The sequence below is a fragment of the Lithobates pipiens genome, unplaced genomic scaffold (genome assembly GCF_037356315.1).
Source record: "Lithobates pipiens isolate NorthernLeopardFrog02 unplaced genomic scaffold, aLitPip1_a1.2 Scaffold_28, whole genome shotgun sequence".
NCBI lineage: Eukaryota > Metazoa > Chordata > Amphibia > Anura > Ranidae > Lithobates > Lithobates pipiens.
In genome coordinates, this window is record NW_027507789.1 from 174,884,126 (window position 1) to 174,903,553 (window position 19,428).

At 45.8% G+C, this 19,428-nt stretch overlaps 2 protein-coding genes across 3 annotated transcripts in view; both read left to right on the forward strand.

Annotated features, from left to right (window-relative positions):
* LOC143935837 (NXPE family member 4-like) overlaps positions 1-19,428 on the forward strand; it is a 101,117-nt gene that overhangs the window by 6,114 nt on the left and 75,575 nt on the right. The window contains exon 2 of one of the 2 annotated variants that reach the window (XM_077459957.1): positions 8,568-8,666. The exons of the other annotated variant lie outside the window; for it this stretch is intronic. The gene's annotated coding sequence lies outside the window, so the exon portion shown is untranslated. The remainder of the gene's footprint in view (positions 1-8,567; positions 8,667-19,428) is intronic. 2 annotated transcript variants of the gene reach the window in all.
* Positions 8,523-19,428, forward strand: part of LOC143935838 (NXPE family member 2-like) — a 40,449-nt gene continuing 29,543 nt past the window's right edge. The window contains exons 1-2 of the mRNA XM_077459961.1: positions 8,523-8,666; positions 8,758-9,458. Of these exons, the coding sequence (XP_077316087.1) occupies positions 8,538-8,666; positions 8,758-9,458 (830 nt within the window). The 5' untranslated portion in view covers positions 8,523-8,537. The remainder of the gene's footprint in view (positions 8,667-8,757; positions 9,459-19,428) is intronic.

Consider the following 19,428-nt stretch of genomic DNA (forward strand, 5'->3'; position numbering starts at 1 on the left):
AAATACTTTCAAATATAGAAAGCATAGTATAGTGCATTTCCACTGTGCAGCATTGTGACTGCTGAGCGGTTCTGCAGTGATACTACAAAGAGTGACAAACGCAATTAGAAAAAAGTATTATAACTGGTGTGATAGACCAGTGGCCCCCCAAAAAGACAGATTGAAGCGGGGGGTGTTGTATACCTTCCACATACATACTGCACTTCTCTAGACACTTTTGTCACAGGGTCATTTAAAAAATGACAGGCAGAGGAAGAGGCAGGCCCTTCCGCAGGGGTGGTAGGGGTAGGGCAGGAGCAACAGGCTTGAGCCAAAGTGGCAAATTGCAGAAGTGCTCTCTTTCTCGGTGCTGGTGTCGGTGCTCTCTCTTTCTCGGTGCTGGTGTCGGTGCTCAGTCTCTATCGCGGTGCTGGTTTCAGACAGTGAGGGAGATGGCAGTGGAGAAGCTAATCAGCAGGCAGTGCCAGCACCATGGCTGAGGATCAGCACTAGACTGGCACCTCCGGACCACCGCAGTGGAGCCCTGCATAGGTGGGGGTAAGGGCCGGACAGAGGGAGGGGCTCAAGCACAGGTTGGCACACTGGGACACTGGCACAGGACTGCGCTGCCCTGACTGTAGCACTGATCATCTCCTGCACCCCCTTCATAGCCTGGCCTGACCTTGTCTCTCCTCCATGGCATTCATGCACTCCTGAATTGTCAATTTTGCAGATAAAAAAAGAATGCTTGTCGTTGTCGATCCCAGATTCACTTAATACTTTTGTTATGTCAGTGTTGTGGGACTGTGTGCACAGCTAGTAAGTATTTTGTGGCTGAAACTATGACCTAGAGGTTTTTTAAGGTTCGCCTGCCATTAAAGTCAATGGGGTCTGCCGCGAACCTTCGTCCCGTCGGAAGTTCGTCCATCACTACTCAAGATATTCTACCCAAGGGACAGAAAATCCGAGAGATGTGATGGTGAGGTTTCATTATGCTGACGAGAAATCTAAAATCATGGAAACAATGCGTAAATCAGCAGGAGTCTCTTATGAAGGAGCTGAGCTGCAGATAATTTTTTTTTTTTTCGGATCTCTCCACTGAGACTTTAATGAGAAGGAGACTCCTTAAACCTTTAACTGAACAAATGAGGACATTAAATAGATCATATCAATGGGGATTCCCAGCCTGTCTTAAAGGGAAGAAAGATGGCCGAACTGCAGACTTGAGATTCCTGGAAGATCTAGTGGACTTTGGTCATAAATTGGACATCTCACCCCCCCCCCCCCCCCCCAACCAGGATGGGGGGGGGAGGAGGAAGGAGCATCCCCTCCCCAAAGCAATTTGAGATGGACTTATGGGAAGGGAGACAGAGGGGGAAGAGGAGGGCCCGTATAGTGAAAGCTTCTTTTGGTAGGAAAGAGTGTAGAAACTTAAATGGGTGGGGGAGGGGCCTGGGGTATTGGTGGGGGATCTGGAGGTGTTAGAGGTGTAAGCCCCTTGGAAGATATGGAGATGAGGCAACACCTGGATGTTTGCCGGGTCCATATATTGAACAGAAGGAGGGAATCTATTCAGCCTCTTAGGTCTACTGCTTTCAGAGGGAGGGGGATGGGTATTGGGAGGGGTTTGGCGCTTTTGGGCTTCTTCGTCCTCTCTCCTTTCTCCCACCCCCGTGTTCTTTTGTCTTCCCCCTTTTTTTTGGCCTCCATTGGTCAGGCAGACACTTCCTATACTGAGCCATGGTTTTGGTAAACTTAGTCACTTATAATGTGAGGGGACTTTTAGGGATGAATGTGGTGTCTCCAGGAAACCTATTACACATGCCTCAGGGTGTAGGCTATCCCAGTGGTGGCTGGTGAAGTTTTAAGATGGGGGGGGGGGGGGGGCTAGACCCTGCCCACCCTTTTGACCCCTCCCACTTCTAATCCACCCCCCTTATAGCATCCACCAACTCGGTCCCCTGTAGTACATCATATACCAGGCTCTACATTATACACCAGGTTCTAATGACATGATGCATCAATCTGTCTGACAGCCCAGTCACACTCCTCGTTCACCAGGGAAAAAAAAAAACAGGAAACACAAAAAAGGTGCTCGGGAAACGGCAATAGGCAGAGGTCACTGCAGACAACGAAGTACAAAGCCTAATAAAATGCATACAGTCCTCACATTTAGGGACTGCAATAATGCAATATCTTACATGTTTTCCTTTGGTGGTGGGATCAGAGGGATGGTGGTGATCAGGGACAGAGGAATGGAGGTGGGGAGTTGGATCAGGGACAGAGGGATGGTGGGTGGGATGGGATCAGGGACAGATGGGGGATGGATGCAATGGGATCAGGGACAGGGGCAGCTAGCACAGTGAAGCTGATGGCAGATTAGCCTAGTGTTAGGTTTCCATGAGAGATCGGCTGTGTCATCTGCAGCTGTTCTGTGGCTGAATGGCTGTGACAGGGACGCTCAGTAGTATGCACAAATCTCCTGTTCACTGAGTTAGTGAACTGAATATCACAGCTGCCTGGCCCGATCTCCTACCTGACAGCTCCGTTCCATGCAAAGAACGGAGCTACCGACATCACTTCTGGTTTTCGTTTAGCCCACGAATTCCGTAAGTAACCTCTAAATGTAAACGATGCTCCCGCCCGTAGTTATTCTACAGGCGGAAGCTAGTCGGTGCTTTGCATTGCGCCACAAGGCGGGTTAAAGGCCCGCAAATGAAGCGCCATGGATGCAACCTTGTGATTGCATCGATGTGGCGCTTCTCATAGTGCACTGCGACCAGCGCCACAGTGCACTATGTTAAATTATTTTCTTTTTTTTAACGTCTTAAAGGGCCCGTGTGTTTGTGTGTTTTTTTTTTTTTTTGTTTTTTTTTGTTTTTTTTTTTCTTTTTCCTGACACTACAGGATGGGGAGCAGCGCCCGGGTGCCCCCCTATGGATCCCCCCAGGGAGCAAGATCTGTATAAGCCAATGCCTTCTCTGTAGTGCTGGCTCCTGTCCCATGCGGATGATACTAACTGCAATCCACCTCTTATGCCAGGTAGCTGTCTCCAGAGCGGTGGCAGCAGGATAGAAGATCTTCAGGTCAGTGTGAAGCAATACACTGGGCCATAATGGTATAGGGCTGCTTTCGCACTGATGTGCTGCCATTTACCCACACTACGGGTGCAGGGTATCTGCCGTTTTTCTGTGTTTAGCCATAGACTTTTTTTTTTTTTTTTTTTATTATATGCTGTGGGTTTGGTGCACTTTCTGAAACTGGCTCATTCACAAGTGCAGCAGGCACTGCTGCTCCTCTCAGTGAACCAAGTATACTTGACAGGTGGTGAGGGGCGATATGTTGCATCCTCACCACCTGATTTAAATCCATGATTGCTGTGCAATGCACGCGCTTGCGACACGGTAGTACAGCAATTAGAGGTTTAAATCGGGTGTGAGGAGGTTACACTGTGCCCGGTGATCTTTGACTTCTCCCATATCGTTCAGGTAGATCTGCACCTCTTTAGGCTGCATGCACACCTGAGCGTTTTCAGCTCCCAACAAGCAAAATCCCATTTGTTTCAGTGGCACCTCTTCACATCCGAGCGTTTTGTCGCCTGAAGCTCAAAGCACAGGAGCTTCTTGTGAATGCGTTTTTCTGCTTTTTACATCGACTTATTGACCTGTACAAAATCGCGGCAAAACCGCAATGTTGTGCTTTTAAAAAAATACACTGAGGTGTGCATAGAGCCCAAGGTCCCTTTCACACTTGTGCGATTTTGTCCTGCGACTTGGGAGTACAAAGTCGCATGACAAGTCGTACCCCATGATTTACAATAACCATTCATATTTGTGCGACTTCAAGTTGCACCAACTTCAAAGTAGTCCCTGTACTACTTTGGTCCAACTTTTTGATGCGAGTTGAGGTCCAGAGACCTCAAGTTTACACAGGCATTCCCTAAAATCATGGCAAAATCGCACCCGCAAAAACTTGGTAAAATCATGGCAACATCGTGCGTCTTTTTTAAGTCATGGCAGTGTGAAAGGACCCTTAAGGTTGCCTACCCATACAATGACTGCATGCTTAATCCACTAGCTAACCTGCCTAATCTCTCTTAATTCACATTATACGCAGCTGCCATGTAAGCAGCCATATATAGTGTTGGGCATGGACTTGGCCAAAGGCACCCTGCCTTTGGCCAATCATAGCTCTCGCAGCACATCGCACTGTGATTGGCCAAAGCATACAGGTCAGGTGCGTTCTTTGGCCAATCAGTAGCCTTGCATTATGGGGTGCTCTGTGGCGGGTGAACTTCCCGCAAGTGTCCCATATATTTGTTTGTTCTATGAACAAAAGGACAGCTGATGTTTGATTCGAACTTATGTTTGACTCGACATCTAGTCCATCAATACTAATTAATACATGCGTAGAAAAATGTATACAGGTCTATAAAATACTAGGGCAGGATATATACAGTATTGTGCAAATGTTTTGGGCAGGTGTGAAGAAATGCTGTAAAGTAAGGGTGTGTGTATATGTATGTATATTAAAAATGTTATATATTGAAATGATTTTTTTTTTTATCAATTTACAAAATGCAAAGTGAGTGAACAGATGAAAATTCTAAATTAAATCCAATATTTGGTTTGACTACCCTTTTGGCTTCAAACCAGCATCAGTTCTCCTAGATACATTTTCACATAGATTTTGAAGGAACTCAGCAGGTAAGTTGTTCCAAACATGTTGGAAACTGACCACAGATCTTCTATGGATGTAGGCTGCTTTCAATCCTTCGGTCTTCATGTATTCCCATATAGACTCCATGGTTGAGATCAGGGCTCTGTGGGGGCCAAACCATCACTTCCAATACGCCTTGTTCTTCTTTATGCTGAAGATGGTTCTTAGTGACTTTGACTTTGTTTGGGGTCATTGCCCACCTGCAGAATAATCTTGATGGTATGGCCTTCTTGATTGTATGGCAATGATGGATAATTATCTGACTCTAATTCTCATAGAATAATCTACGGGAAAGCTGATCTTGAATATTAACTAGGTTACAATCTATTCTTCCATACACACAATAAATATATGTATGTATGTCACTTTAGTGGGATTTTTTTATTTTTTTTTATTTAATTCTTAAATTGACATTTGATTCAGTTTGGTATTAGTGCTGCACTCCTTTTGCACTTTAGTATTTTGAGTTATTGTATTCTGACTCCAGTGCCAGCTGCTTTTTTCCATCATATTTAATGATAATTTATCTTTAGCGCAGCGTGAATCCTCCTTTATTTTTTTTTTCCAACATTGAAATGACACTTTACTACAATGTAAAGTAGTGAGTGTACAGCTTTTATAACGGTGTAACAAGCCAACCGCTGGCAACCAGAGTACACCCCTAAGTGAAAATGTCCAAATTGGGCCCAATTAGACATTTTCCCTCCCTGGGGTCATGTGACTCATTAGTGTTACAAGGTCTCAGGTGTGAATGGGGAGCAGGTGTGTTAACTTTTGGTGTTATCGCTCTCACTCTCTCATACTAGTCACAGGAAGTTCAACATGGCCCTCATGGCAAATAAGAGTCCCAAGGGCGAAATTGTGTAACTATGTAATTTGTCACTGTTCCATCTTTCCCCTAATGTTTTGTAGCCCAGAAGTAGAAAAACCTGAAATATGTTGGCTACATATTCACACGCATTGTTTAACAATAAAATCATGATGAAACTTTGAGACTTTAGATTCATGGCACTCCCTCCTTTGTTTTTGCCTCTGTGGTGTGATATATCAGTGACTACGCCTCCACTCTCCCTTTTTTACTGTACAGTACAGCACAATTTTTAAATATCACATGATGTTCCTACCATAAGGTCTACCAGCTAAAGACAAAGATCAATGGCACAACTTTCAGTACATAGGGTCAGATTTGAGGAAGGTAGACATGTGCAAAAGGAAAAAAAATTGTTTAGTTTCAATTTTATTTTGTTAATTTAATTTAATTTAGTTATATTCATTAAATTTGTTTTCGTATTGTTTCTTCTTTTACCAAATTCAAAAAATTGGTCGCATTAGAAAATATTTATACTGAATTTTTTCAACCGTATTCGAAAATATTTTGCGACTCGACTTTGGGGCCACGTATCTCGGGGTCACTTGGTGCTAGAAACCCCAAATTTGGAGATGTTGTAGTTCTAGTTCTACTGTGTTTGCATACCAAATTTGTTTAGTTTCTAGGTATAAGTGGCCCCGAGATACGTGGCCCCAAAGTTGGGTCACAAAATGTAATTTTCTGCTGCAAAAAAGTACTTGGCATATTGCCCATATCTCGGGTCACTTGGTGCTAGGAACCCCACAACTTGTGGCAAGTGGACAATCCACAACTTGGTCTCGTGGCAGGTCACGTGGCACTCGTGGCAGGTCACATGGCAAGTGTACAATGACATGCAGCATATGTACTTGCCTTGTGATCGACATCTGTGACTTCTTCAATTAGGCATGCTGACAACTTCATTGATGCGATAAATATAAATGAAATAAGTGTTTTGGCTTTTTTTTTTTTTTTTTTTGCACTGGTACACTGCAAGTATGAGAAGTTGCTGTGACAGATGTATATAAGTAAGTAACTAACCATCTTCCAAAATGTCTAATTCAAATAGAAAAAAAAAAATATATATATAATAGAATATACAACCATCTTCTGAAAATCGAATTTCGAAAAGAATAAATTAGAATTTCGGAAGATGGAGTGTATATGTATGTGTGTATATGTATATGTGTATATATATTTGTTTTGGGTTTGGTGTTTTAGAAATTTTGGAAGATGGTTAGTTACTTACTTATATACATCTGTCACATCAACTTCTCATACTTGCAGTGTACCAGTGCAAAAAACACACATCTTATTTAATTTATATTTATCGATGAAGTTGTCAGCATGCCTGATTGAAGAAGTCACGAATGTCGATCGCAAGGCAAGTACATGTGCTGTATGTCATTGTCCACTTGCCACGTCACCTGCCACAAGTTGTGTATTGTCCGAGTGCCACATGACCAAGTTGTGGATTGTCCACTAGCCACGTCACCTGTCACAAGTTGTGGGGTTCCTAGCACCAAATGACCATGAGATATGGGCAATATGTCAAGTACTTTTCTGCAGAAGAGAATGACATTTTGTGACCCGACTTTGGGGCCACTTATAGCTATAAAGCCCGAATTTGGTATGCAAACACAATAGCACTACAAAGTACTTGGCATATTACCCATATCTCGGGGTCACTTGGTGTTAGGAACCCAACAACTTGTGGCAGGTGACATGGCAAGTGGACAATCTACAACTTGGTCAAGAGGCACTCGTGGCCGGTCAAGTGGCACTCGTGGCCGGTGTTGTGGCAAGTGGATAATACACAACTTGTGGCAAGTGGACAATACACAACTTGGGGTTCAGGTTGGGGTTATGGTTTCCCCTTGAAGAATAAGGCTTGGACTCAGTGATTGGAATAGAATAAAATATTTTATACTATTCTGTTCAATTGTTTTTCTAGTCTATTCTTTTCTATTCAAATCTTTTCTATTTGAATTCATTCTATAGAAAATTCGAATTTCGGAAGATAGGTTTTATATTTTATATATATTTAAAAAACATCTTCTGAAATTCTAATTTTAGTATAAAAATTTGGATCAAATTCCAAAAGAAAATATTAGATTTAGATATTATATATATATATATATATATATAATAAATTTTAGTTTCCATTGTTTTTTGAGTTATTTTCAAATTTATACTATTTGAAATTATAATTTCAGAAGAAGGTCATATTCTTCTATTGTATTTTATTGAATGCTATTCTGTTCTTTTACTATTGTTTTATTTTCATTCTATTGTGTTATGTTATATTCTATTTTACTGTATTTTTTTTTTTTTTTAGAAAACTATTTTATATTTCGATTTTTTTTTTTTTTTTTTTTTTTTTTTTATTCGAATTTCATCCGAATTCGTTAGCATTGTAATTCGGATGCATCCGAATTTCGATACGAAATGCACGTCTGATCCAGAATAAATCGAGGTCAGTCTTATAAGTTCTAAAGCAGAGGTCTCAAACTGGCCCTCCAGCTGTTGCGGAACTACAAGTCCCATTATGCCTCTGCCTGCTGGAGTCATGCTTCTGACTGTCAGCCTTGCAATGCCTCACGGGACTTGTAGTTCTGCAACAGCTGAGGGCCACTAGTTTGAGACCCCTGTTCTAAAGGCTGAAATTATAAGATTTTTGAATTGATGGTGCATTTGGATTAGCATAGCTTGGTGTGGATCCTCGGGTAGGATCCTCAGTGACCATCAACCTAATCCATTATTTTTTATTTTATTTTTTTAATTTAATGCTTGCTATGAATTAACCTCACAATATAAACACAAACGCGCGGTATGCCCATGCTTACTTGCTTATTAGGAAAAACTATAAAGCACAAAAGAGCGCAATGGTATATTAACCACCACAAGGCAAAACGAGCATGAAAACTACTTTGGGGTGCCTATTGTTTTTAGATCTTCCTTTTAATTATACTTTAGATTGTGGATCACATTTATGATTGATTTCACCTCACTTCTGTTTCAGGAGACCAATAAAATGTTCAAATCAACCAGAAAAGGTTTTATGATCCTTTTGTGTTGTACAGTTATCCTGGTGTTTAGCGTTCTCCTAAACTTCAGACAGGTAGGTTCTTTGTTGTAGAACTCGCACTTAAATTGTATCTGTGGATAAGGCTAAGAGTGTAACGGTAGAAATGTTGACCATTTCCCATCAGCGTTTGGATTTTCAAGTTCTCAGTGTAAAAAATCATCTAGCACTTGCCTCTGGAAATATTGCATACGTTGCCATCGACCCACAAATAACTGAGATAATGACTGCGATAAATGCTACAATCCCCCAAAAGGATACCATGCATTTTAAAGAAACCACCAGCGCATTGAATAGCACAGCAATAATATTGAACTATAAACCTAAATATTGTGTTGGAGACACCTTGATTGTTCAGGTTGAGATGTTTAATCATTTGCTGAAAAGGAAGACTTATGGAGGAGACTTCTTACTGGCCCGGATCTTTTCACAAAAGCTTGGAGCTGGAACTTCTGGAAGAATTAAGGACTTCAATAATGGAACTTACAATATTTATTTTACATTATTTTGGGAAGGAGAAGTACACATATCTATTCTCCTAATGCATCCCAGTGAAGGGGTAGCTCTATTGTGGAAAGGGAGGAACATGGGATACAATTATATTGGCTACACAGGATTATTTATTCATAATAACCAGGAGGTGCATACAGAATGTGGATTTTACTTGAATTCCCAACAAGAAGAATGTGAATATACAGACAGAAAATATAGAGAAGTTTTCCAATGTATCAAGTTACCAGAAATACCCTGTGAGGCTTTGATATCATTAAAAAGTTGGCACAAAGATTATACCTACCTCAGCAACGCGAACAAGACTTTATTATCCCTGTAAGTACTTCCTACGATTAATTTTTATTACTGGCATATGTTGCATTTTAGTTAATGAGGTTCCAAATCTGTTGAAGATGTTGCTAATTGTATTTCCATGTTTTAATAGAATTCTATTTTTAATGAATGATCATCCTATTTTTTTTTTTTTAGGTAAAACTTGGCAATTCAAGCTGATCACATGGTAAAAAAAAAATGCATAAGAAGGTGAAACTTTCAATTAAACCTGTGACCAGGCTAATGGCATTCAAATATTTGCATAGTCGTACCAAGCAGTAAATTAAAGTGGTTGTAAACCCTTACAAACCACTTTGACCTACAGGTAAGCCTAGATTAAGGCTTACCTGTAGGTCCAAGCAATATCTCCTAAACATATATGGTTTAGGAGATATTTGGCCGAAAACGGGCACCGCTGTCTACGGCGCATGTGCCGTAGACAGCGGCGCGCAGGTGCACTGAGCGCGGCATTCTCAGCGACGGAGCTGCCGCGCGTGTCGGCTCCCGTGCGCATGCGCGGGAGTGACGTCATCGCGGCTTCGCGGAATGACAGCGGCGGAGCTGCGAGACCCCACCAACAAGATGGATGCGGCGAACTACAGGGGACAGCGGCGACTTCGCTGGCTCCTGTGTCAGGTAAGTGACACATAATGGGCTACTATGCGATGCATAGTAGTCTATTATGCTTTGCCTTTGCAGGGAATGAAAGAGGAAGTAAACTCATCAGGGTTTACTTCCTCATTAAATTAAACTTTTCCACTCACTAGCCTTTGTAGCTGCATGCTAAGCACTGTACTTATTTCTCATCAGCTCAGCTCCCCCCTAATCCGCCTTTCCAAAGAACCTGCTTTGCATTAACTTTAGACGTTAGAAAGCTGCTGACTCACTTCCAAGAAAGGGGTGTGGGGTAAGCTGACCTACCGAGAAAACCCACTTGCATAACTTCAGCACATCTGTTAGGAAATATAAGGATGAATTTCTCCACATAGACTGCAGCTAACGAGGTCAGTAAAGGCTATGCATACTAGCTCATTATGCCTTTGCCTTGCAGGTTGCGTTTTTTTTTTTTTTTTTTTTTTTTTTTTTAGTGCCCTTACTTTCTCTTTAATATCGTGTATTGCCCACTTTAACATCAATGAAAGCTTGAAGTTTTTTTGTGGTATTTGTGGATGAGGCTCTTTATCTTCTCAGATGGTAAAGCTGCCCATTCCACTTGGCAAAAAGCCTCCAGTTCCTGTAAATTCTTGGGTTGTCTTGCATGAACTGCACATTTTGAGATCTCCCCAGAGTGGCTCAATGATGCACAAATATTGGCCCAAATTTCCGAACATGAGAACGCGATGACGTACGACGAGCTGAAGAAAAAAAGTTCAATAACCAGTGCAGCTCCTTCTGCTTGATTCCGAGAATGCGTGGAATTTTGGGCATCGGACTTGTGTACACACGCTCAGAATTTCCGACAACAAAGTGAAGTTGTCCGAAAAATTTGAGACCCTGTTTTCAAACATTTTGTGTTTGTGTGGAAATTTTCGATGGAGCATACACAATCGGACTTTCCGACAACGAGCTCCCATCCAACATTTCCATTCGGAAAGTCCGACCATGTGTATGCGGCATTAGTCCTGCTCCAGGATTAGTGATGGCCGAACGGTTCGCCCGGCGGTCGTTTCGCGGCGAATTTCCGACTTTCGCCGTCCGCGGGTTCGAACGCCTTTTTCCGTCGTTCGCCCCGGCGGACTTACGTGTTTAATGTATACAAGAACTTTAACCTTTCGTGACACGTTTATCATGTGTTACAGGACAACCAATTGAGACATGACAGCTCATGGACACTTGGACATTCCCCCTAACCTATAAATACACCCGATCCGGTGGCCATTTTACATTCTTTCTTCTGTCACTGTAGGGAAAGGATCCTGTGTGGAGTAGGGACAGAGAAAACGCTAGCTATTTGGTACACAAAAGTTCTTTTCAGGACTGGTATAGGTGTTAGGTCAGCAGCCTGAGTTTCTTTTGTCAGTTTAGATAAAGGGACAGAGCGCTGTATGCTGCTATTTTAGGGACAGCTCAGCCAGATTAGTCTTTCTTCATCATCATCATCATCATCATCATTAGCTGTTACTATCAGGTCCACAAAAGAGCTGTTCCAGCTAATCGTTCCAGCCTACTCTTTTTTGCCAATTTGTATAGGGACAGGCAGGAAGCAGTGTGTCAGGCAGTGAGGATAATTTTAAAGACTTGCTGTTACTATTAGTTCCACAAAGGTTCTTTTCAGGACTGGTATCAGTGGTACGGTAATAGGCTTGTACACGTATAATATTCTTTCTTCCAAATATAGAAAGAATATTATACTTGACTGCTGCCCTTCTGCTGCAGTCTGCTAATCATTCACAACTCACTTGTTCCACAAAGCTCTTTATCAGGACTGGTAACTTGGTCTGTCTAGGGTGCTACGGTACATAGGCTTGGGTGCGGTACAGTCTGCTGTTCTGTAAGGACCGCTATCGGTCCACAATACATAGGGTTGCCGTGCACTACTGCTGACCGCTGCCCTATACTGCAGCAGTCCTTCATTGGTATAGGGACTGACGTACAGTCTGCTAATCACTAACACACAACCTGCTTGGTCCACAAAAGTTCTTATAAGGACTGGTAACTTGGTATAGGGTGCTACGGTACATAGGCCTGAGTGCGTTACAGTCTGCTGTTCTGTAAGGACCGCTATCGGTCCACAATACATAGGGTTGCCGTGCACTACTGCTGACCGCTGCCCTATACTGCAGCAGTCCTTCAGCGGTATAGGGACTGACGCACAGTCTGCTAAACACTAACACACAACCTGCTTGGTCCACAAAAGTTTTTATAAGGACTGGTAACTTGGTATAGGGTGCTACGGTACATAGGCCTGAGTGCAGTACAGTCTGCTGTTCTGTAAGGACCGCTATCGGTCCACAATACATAGGGTTGCCGTGCACTACTGCTGACCGCTGCCCTATACTGCAGCAGTCCTTCATTGGTATAGGGACTGACGTACAGTCTGCTAATCACTAACACACAACCTGCTTGGTCCACAAAAGTTCTTATAAGGACTGGTAACTTGGTATAGGGTGCTACGGTACATAGGCCTGAGTGCGTTACAGTCTGCTGTTCTGTAAGGACCGCTATCGGTCCACAATACATAGGGTTGCCGTGCACTACTGCTGACCGCTGCCCTATACTGCAGCAGTCCTTCATTGGTATAGGGACTGACGTACAGTCTGCTAATCACTAACACACAACCTGCTTGTTCCACAAAAGTTCTTATAAGGACTGGTAACTTGGTATAGGGTGCTACGGTACATAGGCTTGAGTGCGGTACAGTCTGCTGTTCTGTAAGGACCGCTATCGGTCCACAATAGATAGGGTTGACGTGCACCACTGCTGACCGCTGCCCTATACTGCAGCAGTCCTTCAGCGGTATAGGGACTGACGTACAGTCTGCTAAACACTAATACACAACCTGCTTGGTCCACAAAAGTTCTTATAAGGACTGGTAACTTGGTATAGGGTGCTACGGTACATAGGCTTGAGTGCGGTACAGTCTGCTGTTCTGTAAGGACCGCTATCGGTCCACAATAGATAGGGTTGACGTGCACCACTGCTGACCGCTGCCCTATACTGCAGCAGTCCTTCAGCGGTATAGGGACTGACGCACAGTCTGCTAAACACTAACACACAACCTGCTTGGTCCACAAAAGTTTTTATAAGGACTGGTAACTTGGTATAGGGTGCTACGGTACATAGGCCTGAGTGCGTTACAGTCTGCTGTTCTGTAAGGACCGCTATCGGTCCACAATACATAGGGTTGCCGTGCACTACTGCTGACCGCTGCCCTATACTGCAGCAGTCCTTCATTGGTATAGGGACTGACGTACAGTCTGCTAATCACTAACACACAACCTGCTTGGTCCACAAAAGTTCTTATAAGGACTGGTAACTTGGTATAGGGTGCTACGGTACATAGGCCTGAGTGCGTTACAGTCTGCTGTTCTGTAAGGACCGCTATCGGTCCACAATACATAGGGTTGCCGTGCACTACTGCTGACCGCTGCCCTATACTGCAGCAGTCCTTCAGCGGTATAGGGACTGACGCACAGTCTGCTAAACACTAACACACAACCTGCTTGGTCCACAAAAGTTCTTATAAGGACTGGTAACTTGGTATAGGGTGCTACGGTACATAGGCCTGAGTGCAGTACAGTCTGCTGTTCTGTAAGGACCGCTATCGGTCCACAATACATAGGGTTGCCGTGCACTACTGCTGACCGCTGCCCTATACTGCAGCAGTCCTTCATTGGTATAGGGACTGACGTACAGTCTGCTAATCACTAACACACAACCTGCTTGTTCCACAAAAGTTCTTATAAGGACTGGTAACTTGGTATAGGGTGCTACGGTACATAGGCTTGAGTGCGGTACAGTCTGCTGTTCTGTAAGGACCGCTATCGGTCCACAATAGATAGGGTTGACGTGCACCACTGCTGACCGCTGCCCTATACTGCAGCAGTCCTTCAGCGGTATAGGGACTGACGTACAGTCTGCTAAACACTAATACACAACCTGCTTGGTCCACAAAAGTTCTTATAAGGACTGGTAACTTGGTATAGGGTGCTACGGTACATAGGCTTGAGTGCGGTACAGTCTGCTGTTCTGTAAGGACCGCTATCGGTCCACAATAGATAGGGTTGACGTGCACCACTGCTGACCGCTGCCCTATACTGCAGCAGTCCTTCAGCGGTATAGGGACTGACGCACAGTCTGCTAAACACTAACACACAACCTGCTTGGTCCACAAAAGTTTTTATAAGGACTGGTAACTTGGTATAGGGTGCTACGGTACATAGGCCTGAGTGCGTTACAGTCTGCTGTTCTGTAAGGACCGCTATCGGTCCACAATACATAGGGTTGCCGTGCACTACTGCTGACCGCTGCCCTATACTGCAGCAGTCCTTCATTGGTATAGGGACTGACGTACAGTCTGCTAATCACTAACACACAACCTGCTTGGTCCACAAAAGTTCTTATAAGGACTGGTAACTTGGTATAGGGTGCTACGGTACATAGGCCTGAGTGCGTTACAGTCTGCTGTTCTGTAAGGACCGCTATCGGTCCACAATACATAGGGTTGCCGTGCACTACTGCTGACCGCTGCCCTATACTGCAGCAGTCCTTCAGCGGTATAGGGACTGACGCACAGTCTGCTAAACACTAACACACAACCTGCTTGGTCCACAAAAGTTCTTATAAGGACTGGTAACTTGGTATAGGGTGCTACGGTACATAGGCCTGAGTGCAGTACAGTCTGCTGTTCTGTAAGGACCGCTATCGGTCCACAATACATAGGGTTGCCGTGCACTACTGCTGACCGCTGCCCTATACTGCAGCAGTCCTTCATTGGTATAGGGACTGACGTACAGTCTGCTAATCACTAACACACAACCTGCTTGTTCCACAAAAGTTCTTATAAGGACTGGTAACTTGGTATAGGGTGCTACGGTACATAGGCTTGAGTGCGGTACAGTCTGCTGTTCTGTAAGGACCGCTATCGGTCCACAATAGATAGGGTTGACGTGCACCACTGCTGACCGCTGCCCTATACTGCAGCAGTCCTTCAGCGGTATAGGGACTGACGTACAGTCTGCTAAACACTAATACACAACCTGCTTGGTCCACAAAAGTTCTTATAAGGACTGGTAACTTGGTATAGGGTGCTACGGTACATAGGCTTGAGTGCGGTACAGTCTGCTGTTCTGTAAGGACCGCTATCGGTCCACAATAGATAGGGTTGACGTGCACCACTGCTGACCGCTGCCCTATACTGCAGCAGTCCTTCAGCGGTATAGGGACTGACGTACAGTCTGCTAAACACTAATACACAACCTGCTTGGTCCACAAAAGTTCTTATAAGGACTGGTAACTTGGTATAGGGTGCTACGGTACATAGGCTTGAGTGCGGTACAGTCTGCTGTTCTGTAAGGACCGCTATAGGTCCACAATAGATAGGGTTGACGTGCACCACTGCTGACCGCTCACCTATACTGCAGCAGTCCTTCAGCGGTATAGGGACTAAGAGTTTTGTCACAGGGTCATTTAAAAAATGACATGCAGAGGAAGAGGCAGGCCCTTCCGCAGGGGTGGTAGGGGTAGGGCAGGAGCAACAGGCTTGAGCCAAAGTGGGAAGTTGCAGAAGGTGCGTTCAATTACTTTAAAGGATGCACCAGACTTGGTTGAGTGGCTCGCTCAGCCTTACTCTTCTGCACCCTCCTCATCCTCTCGATCTGCACCCTCTTCTTCACTCTCTGCTATGTGCACCCCCAAAGACACTACCACCAACAACACGACCACCACCACCACCACCACATACCTTCCGCTTGAGTCACTGGAATTATTTTCCGATCCATATCAAGAGGACATTTCTGATGCGCAGCCACTCTTGGTATTGGATCAGGAAGAGGAGGTAGCAACAAGCGCTACTCAGCAGTCTGACGCCAGTACCCAGATCAGCCCAAGGAGGAGGTTGGTCCCCGGTGTTGCTGCCTACTCTACTTATAGCGGTGGGGAAGGTGACGTTGATGATGACGTGTCTAGTGATGTCACGTGGGTGCCCACAAGAGAGGAAGAGGAGGGGAGTTCAGAGGGAGATATGGACCAGCAGATAGGGAGGAGAAGCAGCAATGACTTACATTGCACAGCAGGGACAAAGCAGACTGCAAATGTATCAGGAGCGAGTCATCGACCATGTACGGTCACATCTGGCGCTCCCAGGACACCGGCACATGGCTCCGCAGTGTGGGCTTTTTTTAACGTGTCCGCTGCTGACAATAGCGTTGCCATCTGCAATCTTTGCAGTCAACGCGTTAGTCGCGGTAAGCCCAATACTCACCTAGGGACGACCGCCTTAAGAAGGCACATGAGCAGCCATCACCGAGCCCAGTGGGAGCAACGGAACACACAAAGCCACACTGCAGGCTCTCACCGTCCAGCCTCGTCTTCTACTTCTCCTTCTCCTCTCTCCTCACAATTGTCCTCCACTCCACCTTCCATCACGCCAAGCTCACATTTTTCTGCAAAAAGGCAGGCTTCCGTGGGCCTAATGTTTGAGCGTAAAAAAATGATGACGCCGGATAACCCTCTTGCCCAACGGTTGGCGGCTGGCTTGTCAGAACTCATAGCCCGCCAACTACTGCCATATAAACTGGTGGACTCGGAGGCCTTTCGCAAATTTGTGGCCATTGGAACACCACAATGGAAGGTCCCAGGAAGGAAGTATTTCTCAGAGAAGGGCATCCCAGAGCTATATGGCCATGTTCAGCGGCAAGTGAATGTATCTCTGGCACACAGTGTCGGTGCCAAGATACATCTGACCACAGACACGTGGTCTAGCAAACACGGGCAGGGAAGGTATATCAGTTTTACTGCCCACTGGGTGAACCTTCTGACGGCCGTCAAGCATGTAACCCGTGGCACCCGTGTAGATTTGGTTTTACCGCCACGGATTGCATGCAGGCCTGACTCTTCTTCTCCTCCTCCTACTCCATCCTCCTCCCTCTCCTCCTCAGCTGCCTCCTCCTTTTCCGCTGCTAGCGTCTCTTCCACTGCACCGCCCAAGCTCCCCAGAACCTATTCCACATGCCAGGTGAGACGTTGCCATGCCGTGCTGCGTCTGTTGTGCCTGGAAGCAAAGAGCCACACTGGCCCGGCACTCCTTTCAGCTTTGCGTTCACAGGCAGATGAGTGGCTAACACCGCTCAATTTGACAGTTGGTAAAGTGGTGTGTGACAACGGTGCCAATCTGCTTAGCGCATTGAAACAGGGCAAAATCACGCACGTGCCGTGCATGGCACACGTCTTAAACTTGGTCGTGCAGCGATTCCTTGTCAAATACCCTGGGGTCCAGGACATCTTGCGGCAGGCAAGGAAAATCTCGGCCCATTTCAGAAGATCTTACACGGCCATGGCTCGCCTTGCTGACATTCAGCGGCGACACCATCTGCCGGTCAGACGTCTTATTTGCGATTGCCCGACGCGATGGAACTCAACCTTCTATATGCTTGATAGGCTGCTCCAGCAGAAACGTGCAGTTAACGTCTACCTGTATGAACTCTGCGAAAGAAACGGTTCTGGGGAGCTGGGTTTTTTTTCACCGCGCCAGTGGCTGCTCATGCGCGACACATGCAGACTTCTGCGGCCATTTGAGGAGATCACCAAACTGGTCAGTCGCAGCCATGGCGCCATCAGTGACATGGTACCTTATGCCTTCTTTCTGGAGCGTGCATTGCGTCGTGTCATTGATCAGGCTGTGGAGGAGCAGGAGCGGGAAGATGAGGAAGTCGCAATGCTGGATGAATTCCCAGGGGGGGCTACTCTATCTGAGACAAGTCAACAACAGGAGTCTGATGAGGAGTCAGAGGAGGATGGTGCCGGGGCGGATGAGCAGGAGCAAGAAGAGCATGCTTTAAACCTTTCTGGGATCCCTGTTGTGCGAGGATGGGGAGAGGAGAATGAAGAGGACGACATTATCCTGGATGATGAGCAGGAGCCAGGCCACCACACCGCTTCCACTTTAGTGCAAATGGGGGCCTTCATGCTCCAGTGTTTTAATAGGGACCCCCGTATAAAAAGCATGAGGGTCAAGGACCAGTACTGGGTGGCAACGTACTTAGACCCCCGGTACAAACACAAAATGGCGGAAATGTTACCGCCGTCGCAGAGGGCTGTCAGAATGCAGCACTTCCAGGCCTTGCTTCGAGAAATGCTGCATTCTGCTTTTGCGTGCGCTGGCAGAGGAGCAATTCCCACTCCCAGAGAAGGATTTGCGGGTACCAATCCAACAGCGCCTGCAAGAAGAGGCCGGTTTGAAGATGTGTTGGTGACTTCGGATATGAGGTCATTCTTTCAGCCGACCCATCGACAGGTGTCATCCGGATCCAGCATCAGGGAACGCCTAGACCGTCAGGTGTCCGACTACATTGGGTTAACGGCCGATGTGGACGCTCTGAGGAGTGATGAACCCCTAGACTACTGGGTGGGCAGGCTTGACCTCTGGCCAGAGCTTGCCCAATTTGCAATCGAACTGTTGGCTTGCCCCTCATCCAGTGTCCTGTCCGAAAGGACGTTCAGCGCAGCAGGGGGGATTGTGACCGATAAGCGTACTCGCCTAGCTCACCACAGTGTTAACTACCTCACATTTCTAAAAATGAATGAGGCATGGATCTCGGAGGAATTCAACACATGTGATCAGTAGACCATGTATATGTCTATAAACAATTTTTGGAATCAAGCACACAGACCTTCTTAATTCATTTGGCTCACTTCCCTGACCCAAAAAAGCACACCGTACTATATGCCCCTACCCTCCTCTTTGAAGAGGTTGAGCGGTGTCATATTTCTACTGGGGCTGCTTATTATGAGGGGTTCCCACCATCCCTGTGCTGTGCTGACTTCCTCCTGGGTGTTCTTATTATGAGGGGCTCCCACCATCCCTGTGCTGTGCTGACTTCCTCCTGGGGGTTCTTATTATGAGGGGATCACACCATCCCTGTGCTGTGCTGACTTCCTCCTGGGGCTGCTTACGGTGCTGCTGTCAGCGCTGTATGTCACGGAGCTGCTGTCAGCGCTGTATGTCACGGAGCTGCTGTCAGCGCTGTATGTCACGGAGCTGCTGTCAGCGCTGTATGTCACGGAGCTGCTGTCAGCGCTGTATGTCACGGAGCTGCTGTCAGCGCTGTATGTCACGGAGCTGCTGTCAGCGCTGTATGTCACGGAGCTGCTGTCAGCGCTGTATGTCACGGTGCTGCTGTCAGCGCTGTATGTCACGGAGCTGCTGTCAGCGCTGTATGTCACGGAGCTGCTGTCAGTGCTGTATGTCACGGAGCTGCTGTCAGCGCTGTATGTCACGGAGCTGCTGTCAGCGCTGTATGTCACGGAGCTGCTG